We start from the raw sequence: 12,189 nt of genomic DNA on the forward strand, positions 1-12,189 counted from the left end.
CGTGGTTTTTCCCTACTTTGGGTTTTCCACGTTAAAAATTTTGGTGTACTCTCATTTTTGTCTTGTGGTTTTATCAAGTGTTCATTGTGTTTGAAGTATCATCCCGATTCAGTCTCCATATTCCCAACATCAAGCTAATCGTTGGGACGTTCGAGTGATGATGATCCATGAGATAGTGACCCTATGAGGACAAGTAAGTTAGCTGAGGGTCGAATTAAAGGAGGTAATGCACACAATTAGAGAAGGGAAAGTGCAAACAAAAGAGGAAATCACGACAAGTGAATCATGGAAAGATTTTCTCGCACAAAATGTAATGTAATACAATATAGTAACCATGGTGATTGGCTAAATTAGACTAATCTAGATTGGGACTTTTGATAGGATAACAAGGAAAACTAGGGAAAGAATAAAAAATTGGGCTAAAGATCTAAAGACAAACAATGCGCCTCATTGTGAGATGTATGTTTGAAGAGCAGACAATCACAATGAGTTAGTTAGAGATCTAATAAGCTACCATGCAATTAATGAGTATTCACATTCTTAATGACTATGGTATTCGTCTCACTCACAATAATTGATAACATTATTCTCTACTAGCATGTGGAGGATAAAATATATAAGTTAATCCTCATCAGCCAAACTGGGTTGTAAATTGTAGCCTTTTCTCATTAATATAAGTCTCTTTCTCTCACACAAATATCGGGCAACAAACGTCTTATTGTGATCCAAGGTTATTGCAAGATTGAGATAAGTTTAGTCATATTATTATGTAGTTAATTATGTTAACAATAGTGACTATATGCCTACATTTGCGGAGTAAGACACTAACGAGAACAAAAAACGTTGTGGTCGAAGGTACAAAAAGGGGGAGTATGCATCTTTTTAAATGCGAGCCTTCTTATTGGGCCATTACGTTTTCTTCTCGTCCTCCAAATACATCGGATAATATAAGGGAAAAGGTAAAGTTTTAGAAAGGCTTCAGTAAAGAAGCAATAAAGAAGAAGTCCCATGGTTTTCCCCTCCTACTGAGAAGAGAAGAAACCCTAGGAAGGATATTAAGATTCGAGATCTTTACAATTACGAGGGGACATGTTCCCATCTTCTCTTTCTCTTCTAACCAAATTTGGAATTTGGAGTGGGCTGCATGAGAACACAAAGTTCTCCAAGCACACACACATATTTACATTTATTTGTGGAGGTGTATCATGTTACAACTTACATGCATAGTACATAAAATTCGTGTTCGTCTAGCATAACATTCGTTTTCCTACGTTGGAAAACGAATGCGAATGTTATTCAAACATTCTTGTGTTTTTTTTTCTTTCTTTCTTTTACACCCATTCTTTAATGTTTTTTTTTTCATTTTTAGGCTTATTTACCTCATAATAAGTTATAACTAGTTAATCCAAAAGTATGGTATTGATCATTCTTTAAGGGTGTTTTTCTTAAGCGAATGATTGAAACAGTCGCGAATGCGAGTATGGTACGTATGGTTCATACATGTAAGTTACATGTATGTATGTATGTTTGTACATACATATTGTGTGCTAGAAGAACTTGGAAAACCTTATGTTTTGTATGGGTGTTTTTCAAAAACCAAAGGTTTTCAAAGTTGTGAAGGCCTAGAGGTGTGTAGTTATGGAGAACTTTGAACCTATATTAGGGTTAGGGTTTGTATTTTGAGAGCAGCCAAATTTAATCACCTCCCACTTCTTCTTCCTTTTCTTCTTCTTCTGCTCTCTCTCTCTCTCTGATTAGGACTCTTCTTCTTCTCACTCCTCCTCCTCCTCCTCCTCCTCTTCGCCTTCTTTACAGCATCTGTCTTGTATTTATGGATATCTTTTTGCTGCAGTATCAAGGATCTATTGAGCTAGGAGAAGAGATACGTGGTTTTCTTTAATATGAATAAATTGGAAGATGAACTTGTGTATCTCTTCTCCCATCTCAAGAGATCCTACTGAGCTGGGTTTTTTCTGCCTCTCACAATATCGTGGAAGAATACTAGCAAGATATGTGGGTGATCTATGTGCTGCTTCTGCAAAAAGTGTTTTCATTGATGCAGGGTTTTACGTCAGGTATAATATGCACTCCATATCTATTCAATGCATATCTATATAGATAGATAGATAGATAGATAGATAGATAGATATGAATTGTATTCTATGTTCCACATGTGGCTATTTTCATGTTTAACATATGTATTTGCATGCGGAGTATGAATGCCTATGTTAAAAAAAAAAAGATTATTCATATTGTTTCTTGGAACGATATGGAAAACTTTGTTATGACGTGAGTTTATATGCGCTTAAGCTAGAGATTGTTTCATATATATTTCTTTTAACTCGATAACCTGCCCAAGTTTGGTCACAAATTCTAGAGTCTCATCACACTGTCGTATCAGAGGTGTTACAGAAATCTTTCATGCGTGTGCTGGAATAGTGAAAATGGGAAATTGCATGTTTGTAATCAACACACAGATGGTGAGAGAGATGGAAGGAGAGACATGTTAATATACACCCAGACGTTCTCATTTTGTGTTTAATACCTTGTTATATCTTTACTTGAATCTTTGCGACATGGAACATAATGAAATGGAACATAGCATGCAATGAAACTACAGTACAGATCTGAATATCACAACGCCTCCCTCCCCTTCCAGATAAGAATTCCTATGTTGCAGTGCAAGTTGATTGTCTAAGTATTTCTCAAGTTGATCATCACCTATGTAATGGATCAAGATTCAAGCAAAGATCTTAAATAAGCTAGGAGTTTCTTAGCTTATGGATGTTTAAAACGGGTGCATAGCTCTAATTTGGTGACTCGCCCTAGATCTTACTAGAGAAATGCAGGTCCCATGGTTGGCTGAGAATATTCTTTATGTCATCAGTCAGACTAACAAAACTCTGTAGGACCTCTAGCGGTAGTAGTACTGAAGGTTGTGCTTACAGAATATCGTGGAATTGAATTGATAGGGGCTTTCAACAATTGAATTGGATTAACCTAAGCTTCCATCTCTTGCAATGCTGTGATTTCCCTTGAATTGTCTGTTAAAGTATATGATTTCAGGGTCATAATTATGATGATAAAATAGGAACTCTTTTGTGAATGCTAAAAATGGTAAAAGGTGAATGATTGTTGAGGGTATTAAACAGGTTTTATGTAAATAAGCGTAATAACACTAGACACTAGTATGTCAACTCACAGATCTTGAAGAAGGTAGTGTGGCTTGATGAGGAACCGTTAAATTTTGGTATGGTGGTGTGATTGTGACATATATAGTACCATCCATCCAAGTTAGGCCATACAGCTTTACAAGTGAAATAAATTTAGAGATGATAAGAATGTGAAAGGCAAGCAAATGCAAGAGGTTTGAAATGATAAGACGTTTGAAATTTTACAGGAGAGTTTGTAATTGAGTTATTGTGCAGGATATAGTGGAACCGTGTATGCAAAACGGTGAGGTGAGCATTGAGGGAAAACATTAAAGAGTTTGTTTCTTAACAAGTTTTTAATTTGTAGGGTTTGATGTCTCTATACCTCCTTACCAATTGGGTTTGACCTCTCTATTCCTCCTTTCCAATTGGAAGGTTTTGTAGTTTGGTAGGAATCCTAATTTCAAAGGAAATATTATGTTGGGGAATAGTGAGAATTGCTTGTATATGCAAAGTGTGATCCGAGAAAGGTTTTGTAGTTTGGTAGGAATCCTAATTTCAGAGGAAATATTATGTTGGGGAATAGTGAGAATTGCCTGTATATGCAAAGTGAGATCTGAGAAACTTGATTCCAATCCTTGTACATTTCATGCTATGAATCAAAATTTAGTGTATGCTTTTCTTTATGGTAAAAGGGAACTGCTGAAGTACAATGCTCTGGTGAATCTTTTGTACATCCAATTGAAATTGTGAAACTCGAATGCTTTATGGTACTAAGCAAACCTAGGTGCATATTTTTTTTATGAAAGAGACAAAATATCATGCAAAGAAACATTGGTTATCCAACCAATCAGTTGAATAAACAAAAGTGTAAAGATATCTTTGAAGAGTTGTGTTGCTTGACTTAATGAGATGTTCTATTGAAGATGGTATTTCAACCTTATCTTCCTCCACAACTACACCGAGATTAAAGCCAACATGTTGTAATGAAGCCATCAATAGCACTAATCATAGCCATTTTGTGATGGTTGCTATTCAAATGACCATTTCATCCAACAATTTGTTTCTTGTCTTGCATCTTAATAGATCTTGCTTCACCTTGTGTTCTCAAAGAATAATAACCTTATGCAAATTAGGATGGGAAACATGCAACAATACCACGGCAAATGGTTTTCATTTCACTTTGCAAACAGATTGATGACCATAGCATGTACATATAATATAAATGCAAATTTGGATCTGTCGTTAGTCTCAAGTTAAGGTAAATATGGGTAGTGGGATTGCGGACCTGCCAATCTATAATGATAACTATCTATGTGCGCATTCTTTGCAAAATTTGTTATGTATATATGTGACATAAATTTGTGTTTGATAAGGAAAGTTGTGTTGTTACTCCACACTTTATTGGGCTTATTCAATCAATTTGCATAGCCTTTGAGAAGAAAATGTGGCTGGTTGAGATTTTATGGAAGAGAGAAATTGTGACCATGCAAGATAATTAAGGCATGAGCTTCACGAATATGATTCTCTTTTGTATTTCTATTAATATCTTAATGCGGGAACTGTTACTTGACCCATATCTCTTTTAATGCCTATGTTGTACCATGGCGAAGACTACCTATGAGTTGAGATTGTGTAGCATGAAAAAAACATTTCGTCTCTATTTTGTTAATAATTAACTTCTCATGTTATTGATTGTCAATTTAATGTGTTTGCTTTCATTAAGTAGTACACCTTTTGGAAATCATTGTGGTTGTTTGAACTTGCTCACAAAATATCTCATGCTATCCCCAAAGCATTAGCATGGTAGTTAACGATATTGCACGACACCTGGTTGTTCACATTGCGGTTTATCGCTAGTGAGTATCACATTGTCATAGGCATAGTACAACTAAACATGTAACACCAAATTTGAAATAAATCTAGCTTGGTGAAAGGTGAGAACTTTTTTGACAATTTCTTTTAGTTTCTATATGTAGTTTAGATTGTTAGGCTTGCAAAATGAATGATGCCATGCATTGTACATATCTTGTTCGCTTCTAATTGCTATAGTATTTTACGAGGAGAACAATGCATGCCTACTAATATCAAGAAAGTTCACACAACACTCATTGTTCTTTCGCCTTAGTTTATGTATGTTGCTTTGGATTGCTACCTTTTGCCAAAATGCATGACACTGTGTTTCATATATTAATATTGCAATTCTTGTCCATTTAGTAAATCTTTGGTATATAACGCAAGGAAGGAGAAATACTTATCTTAACCTTCACAAGACATGCCTTATCTGTGTAAGTACGTGTTTTAAAGATATGACTATTTTATGATAGACTTTTCTTGTTTAATTGCAACCATAAATTGTGTGAGAAAGATCCAATCTTTTTCTAGACCAAAATTTCTTTAAGATATTATCTTTGAAAATTGTATTAGTATTATTATTCGAACAATTACAAGGGGAGGGTTGATGTTACCAACTCATCTGTTTGCGTTTGATCTAAGACATGGGCTCAACTTTGTCCCACAAGTCATATTCGTCCCCCCATGGCTATATTATTTATAGTTTGTTTGGTTTGGTTGTTAAGAGTTGTGTTTCAATGCTAAAAAGTTCAGCCTCCCTCCTATCATGCATGTGTTGGATTTGATGAATATGTATTGCACAATGTGTACTCTCAATCACCATTAACTAGATATTCTTCGAATCGGGACAAATCAATCAATCACTTAGCTAACTCCACATATATCATGATTGCATGGAAATGTTTCCCTTTGGACCCATAGGCCATAATGCTTTTTTAAACTTCCGAGGACGATAACCAAATCTTCCCATGAATTGGGTGGTCGGAAGTGACTCGGGAAGAGCAGTGTGCATGCGTGCGTGCGTGTATCAATCAATTTCCTATACTAATACAATATGTATTGTATGTACACACTTATTGTCGGTTCATTAGCTCATTTACGAGGGTAGTGTCATGCATGGCACTTCTCTTTGTTCTCTTCTTCTTCTTCTTCTTCTTCTTCTTCTTCTTGTTTATAACACCATACATACATTCATAGAGTATCATTACAACATTTTGAACTTCCTATCTCTCTCTCTCTCTCTCTCTCTGCATTTAGTTAAACACAACACACACACACACACACACACACACACACACAATTTTAAGAGCATTCATTAACAATAAGAAGAAGAAGAATGTGAAGAAGAAGATGATGATGATGGATGGTTCCGGTGGCTTAACGCATGGTGATGGTGAGGGGATGGCCATGATGAACGGCTGCGATGAAATCTTTAAACGTGTCTCCAAGCTTCTCCAGCAAGCGAAGTCTCTGCAGAATGCTGGATCTACCCTCAGTTCTCGACTCAGAATAGAAGAGCAAAGTCTGAGCCAGAGGGCCATTTCTTTGGAGAAAGACATCAAACGCGTCAGGTCAGATGTTTTCTCTAACTTGGAAACAGGCGAGATCAGTCCTCAGCTTGCTGAAAAGGTATGTAGGATCGACGGAAAATGTTTCAGCCTCCATAACCCCTTGATTCAATTCAGTTTCTTTGGGTGTAATTCCTGGGAATTTGGCTTCTTTGGCTGCATTTCATGGACTTCTCTTTGCTATTTAGCTTTCTAGGGGATAATCTATGTTAATTCCCTTTCAGTTCAGCGTTTCAGGCTACACTTTCTGGAAAATGCTTTTCAGTTTAGTTTTTTCTTTGTTATGCAACTTTTTCTTTGTGTTCAGCTGTCTCACGACTCATAACTCATAGAAATTGCCTTTCATTCCAGCGATATTAAGCTATATCAAGCATGCAAATTTCATTTCACTTTTATCTTCTCAGGCCATAGTTCTTTGAAAACTCTCCTCTGAACTCATATTTCTCTAAGACTAAAATGCACATAAAGCTCCTTTTAATTCATCTGCTCAGGTTACAATTCATGGGAAATGATTCTTTCTAAGGCTATAACTAGGTTTGTTTCTGCATGCCTTTCTCCAACAGCTCGAAGAAGATATCGATAGAGCACAGTGGATGATATATGAGGGGGATGTAGGGGCACTTCTTCCTCATAAGTCCAATGGTAAGCTCTATTTGATTGCATTGTTTGACAATGTTTCCTTCTTCAAGTTGTAACCTCTCTGCAAAGCATATCTTTTGCATTAGTGGATAAAACATTTTCCTCTATAAATCTGTGTTTGATTTTGCATTAAGAACCTCACATCATGGCTCATGAAAAACAAAGCTTTTCCCTTTGAATCAAGATACTATCTTGTCAGTCTTTTGTGAATATTGAACTAGCTGTTATGCATACAATTTCATTCATGTAATTCTGGTGTTGTGAAGAGAAACACATGAAGTTTTATTGGTCGAGATAAGGAGAATCTATTTTGGAATGCATTTTTTTCATATTTTTAGCCTGTCAAAATATGCTATCCCACTGGTGTCTCCTCCTCTCCCAACTCATTTTGTTCTCAACTCAAAAGTGGAACACAACTAGCCTTTTCCATAGATAATATCTTTGGATTATCACGACAATGATATCTGCTTGTAAGCTCTCGATTCGTCATTATTACAAATTTGTGTCATTTTTTCTAATGTAGGGGCTTTCCTCAGATTGTTTCTTGGGCCTGTGAATGTCAAGGCTGCTCGAAATGATGTTCGTTTCAAAGTGAAGGAAGAGTACAATGCGTATAGGGTAACTTCTACCTGCCATATCTCTTTTATTAGACATGCAAACATGATTATGCCAACATTAGACAATTCAGATATAATAATGAAAACCCTGTGATAGAATTTGCATCAGAACCAGGTTTAACTAGTCTCTGCTCTCAAGCATAGTGGTTCTACGAGTATAACATCCTAGGGTCGAGTAGGAGTTACACCAATATTACAGAAGAAAAATCATTTCAAAGGTGGTTTACCTAGATGATGACATTGTCTTGCGACCTGTATTCTTTCTCAAAATCCGTTCTTCATTCTTTTGCAAACTCAATCAGTTGAGTCTGATAAAAGTTCTCAAGATGTTCTTGTACTGTAAAAGACTGTGGGATATGTCTGTCCTTTTTACTAGAATAAAATAAAAACTGCAAAACTCAGACTAAGGTTCTTTACCATTGCCAACCTACATTTGAAGCTAGAGTTTGGTTACTGATGAAGAGAGGGGATTGTTGGCTGCATATTTCTAAAGGAAACAGGTCAATTTAAAACTTGGGGGAGTTACTTATAACATGTGGCAGGATGTTTATTCGTTTTTAGCAATGGTGTCAGTTTGAAAATGAGACGCTTACTATCAATAGAACAATCCTAATCTTTTTCTTTGTTGATGCATGCATGGATGCCTCAATACTATACATGTTCATATTCTCTTCTAAAACACTATTAGGGCGAGGAAGAGAAACAAAGAGCCTTTGGTGCAACGATGGTCTTTTCCTTCTGATTGAATATGTATATATAGTTTTCTATGTTTGCATCCAATTTGTTGATGTTGATTAAACAAACAAGGCTGCAGTTTAGTGTAGTTTCTCATCCATTCTTTTTTTTTCAGGATCGAACTGCTATATTATTTCTGCTATTTCCATTGATTTTATTGCTAACAAAGAATTGGCTATGTGAAGGCTGCTTCCCTACCTTGCCTGTACAAGTTTATCAGGTAGGAACTGAGTTTTTTATTTCATTGAACCTTTTCACCAAATAACTTGTCTGGTTTTATAAACCAATATATGGAGTATAACTTATACAGGCCTGGCTCTTATTCTTCTATACAAGTCTTGCTTTGCGAGAGAACATCTTGAGGATTAATGGTAGTGATATACGCCCATGGTATGAAAAGTGATGTTTTTTAACGGCATTATTTCCCATGACATTTTTCTTTCTTAACTAGCAGCAGTATCTGACAATTATGTGATCTAATTTTCTGTGGCTGCACACTATTATTTCAACCTTGGTTCTACGGATATGGGCTTCTTTTATTCTGTTTATATATCACATGGATTCTTTCCTTTCTTGAGCTATTTAGCACTTTTTAACCAAATAATTGATATGCTCCTGTCGGCATTTGCCTTGTTCTATGGTTGTCAATACATGCCCTTTGTTTGTGAGTGTATGAACACGAACATATTAACATGTTTAGAGACCTAGTTTTTAGTTCTACTGCTGAATTTAAGGACGCTCATGTAGTGGGTTCTACCTTCTTTGTTCAAGGCATTTAGTAGATCATGTGAAAGAAATGCAGTGCATAAATTTTGAGATCTCAATATCTGCTATATTATGTCATCAATCCATTTCAGGTGGGTTTATCATCACTACTGTGCAATGTTGATGGCAGTTGTCTCTCTTACATGGGACATAAAAGGACGTCATCCCCATTGCGAGGAAAAGCAGGTCAGATGATTGAATTACTTCAGAACCTATTTATATGCAGTTCACTCAGAACACACAAAATTTGAAGGTTCTAATATGTTTTGATCAGCATGGAGTATACCTTTTCTTGATATGGGCAGTGATGCAAGGGGTGGTCATGCTACTTCAAAATAGATACCAAAGACAACGACTATATACAAGGATTGCTCTAGGAAAAGTATATCCTTTCCCATTTAAAATTTTTGCTTCCTGTTATTTTGCCTGCATCCATATGCCAACCTCAAACAGACAAGATCTGAATTAGAAAGTTTTTGACGCAAATAAAAATCATTTTTACATAAATGTAATGATCTATGAAGATCCTTAAATCCTCTAACTCAGTGGATTTTCATGTTCATAAATGATATGATGTCAGGCTGGACGGATGGATGTTGTATGGGGGGAAACAGCAGGTATGGAAGGTCAAATTCTACTGTTGTATCCTCTTCTCTTTGCACTACAGGTATGAATGCGTGTGACATGTGTATATATGAAATCTTTTGTATTGATATGTTATGTCAACAGTTCAAAATGACTCCATGTATTAACATTCTATGTCACAGTTCTTCCAAGGGTTCCTAGGATTTCTTCTGCTAAGAGCTGCTTTAACAAAGCAATCTGAGTGGCAGGTAATTTAAGAGCATATTGAAAGAGAGTAGTTTTGTTCTTGAGAAGAGGAAGAAGGAGAGAAACATGGAGAAAGACTAAGATGAAGAGGAATTTATGGTGGTTGTGTAGGTAATTGGTTGCGGAGTTTTGCTTCTCGTTATGGCATTGGGTAACTTTGCAAATACCGTGGAGACCTTATTTGCCAAAATGAGAATCAAGAATAGGATGAAAGGCAAGAGTCTTTTGCAGAAAAGTTTTTCCAAAGAGAACAAGGAGAAGAGTAGATAAGGGGAAGTAATTGGAGGATTAGTGAAAAATCGTTAGGAGATGTGTATACAAACATATATATATATATATATATATATATTTATTTAAATTTATTATTGCTTATCTGGCATAAGTTTGTGAAATGTGAAACCCATCAGCATTTTTGACTCTTTTTGCCCTCACGTTGAAGTGTCATTACATTATTTTGGATAATCACAATAGTGGAGTATTATATCAAGATGTTAAAGTGCAGTACATGGTCCGTTGACCAAATATGCACCACCTTTGATTGTTATTCATGCTGCAACTCAAAAATAGATTTCTAGCATTGGCATGGTTAAGGCCATAGAACGTAATAAACGTGTTCGTGAAGCATACAAACGTTTGGAAACGAACACGCTTGAAAAGGGAAAAATGGGCGTTCCTTTTCTTTTTCTTTTTCTTGTTTTGTTATTAGAAATTAGCTCGCCCTAGCTGTAAGTTGTTATGCCACTATTACCCATGTCTTCGGTTCTAATACCAATTTTCTATTACCTATGTACATAAATTGAATATGATCTTAACATGAATTACCATTGGAATATTGTGACATGGTTCTTTCATGCTAGATTGAGGATAGCTCAATCAATATTCATAGCTTACATGCAACATTATGTAATTATGATTGATTAGCCCAAACAAATGATACAAATCTTGGCTTAGAAATCATAGGACACATTTAATGCTCTAAACAATCTTCTAAATGTGTAAAGACTTTGTCGAGAAACTATGTTCACCATTAATGTGGACAGGAATAAACAATCTTAATTTAGTTGCATATGTTGGTGAGAAAGGCAATGTTATTGCCAAAATTTGCTCAATAGGCAATTACTTATGCGAAGATGCTAGTAGGTATGTTTGGCAATTTAAAAATAATGTTCTTTTGCTCATGGGATATTGTCAATTGGATGTGGCCTTTGAAAAGCTTGATGGATGTATGTTTGGATTATCCATTTCGCTTCAACCTCTTAAAATATTGTGAGTAGAGGAAGAAACTCTAAATAAGGGAACTAGCACAATCATTAGTTGAACAAGAACCTTGAAAAATGTCACAATGTTTTCAATTGCTAGTCGATCAAGAGGAAGAGAGTGGTCGGCGATCCTAGCGGAATCGAGGATGATCCGACTCAACCCACTCTCCAGTCGGCAACCAAGTCAATGTTGCTGACACCCGATCCGGAGAAATCTTCTCCTTAGAGGACTCGATGATCGGAGAAGTCCTCTATAGTGCACAAGAAGCACATACGTGGTTGCTGGACTCTGGCGCCACATTTCATGTAACCCCGAACATCGAATGGTTTTCGAACTATTTGATCAGTGCTAGCAACACAGTCTGACTAGGCAATCGGCAGGAGTGCAGGAATGCATAATCGCAAGAATTGGCGAAGTACCAATTCAACTGTCAAATGGCAACATGATAGTCCTGCATTGAGTCCGGCATGTGCTCGCACTGAAAAGGAGTTTGGTCTCCATCGGCATGCTAGCCGAAGACGAGTACATAACGACTATGAGCGAGTCGACATGGATGATCACCTATGGAAACTTGAAAATTGGAAGCGGATACAAGTACAACAACTTGTATCCAATGATGGCGATCAATCCAGAAGGGGTTGTGAATGTAGCCGAAAAGTCCGACCCGAACGTATGGCATGGCCGACTCAGCCATGTGTCTCAAGTCAACTTAGATCGGTTGGTGGCGGTTGGCTACATTCCAAAACTCCAGGTGAAGACGGACTTCTG

At 36.5% G+C, this 12,189-nt stretch overlaps 1 protein-coding gene across 2 annotated transcripts; it reads left to right on the top strand.

Annotated features, from left to right (window-relative positions):
- The first annotated feature begins 6,347 nt into the window (after positions 1-6,347).
- LOC147866289 (uncharacterized) lies at positions 6,348-10,642 on the top strand. Of its 2 annotated transcripts, none has more exons than XM_087316659.1 (10): positions 6,348-6,635; positions 7,138-7,216; positions 7,737-7,831; positions 8,681-8,785; positions 8,876-8,955; positions 9,423-9,516; positions 9,605-9,712; positions 9,911-9,997; positions 10,098-10,163; positions 10,273-10,642. In XM_087316659.1, exons 1-10 carry the CDS (start codon positions 6,357-6,359, stop codon positions 10,429-10,431), a joined length of 1,152 nt encoding a protein of 383 aa, XP_087172785.1. In that variant the 5' UTR covers positions 6,348-6,356; the 3' UTR covers positions 10,432-10,642. The 2 variants fall into 2 exon arrangements, with proteins under 2 accessions (XP_087172785.1, XP_087172786.1); XM_087316660.1 differs by having other exon boundaries at positions 6,365-6,577.
- The last annotated feature ends 1,547 nt before the right edge of the window (positions 10,643-12,189 follow it).

Source organism: Azolla caroliniana, unplaced genomic scaffold (assembly GCF_043228905.1).
Source record: "Azolla caroliniana isolate FFs.n. ecotype wild unplaced genomic scaffold, voAzoCaro1.0.p SCAF_3, whole genome shotgun sequence".
NCBI classification, from domain to species: domain Eukaryota; kingdom Viridiplantae; phylum Streptophyta; class Polypodiopsida; order Salviniales; family Salviniaceae; genus Azolla; species Azolla caroliniana.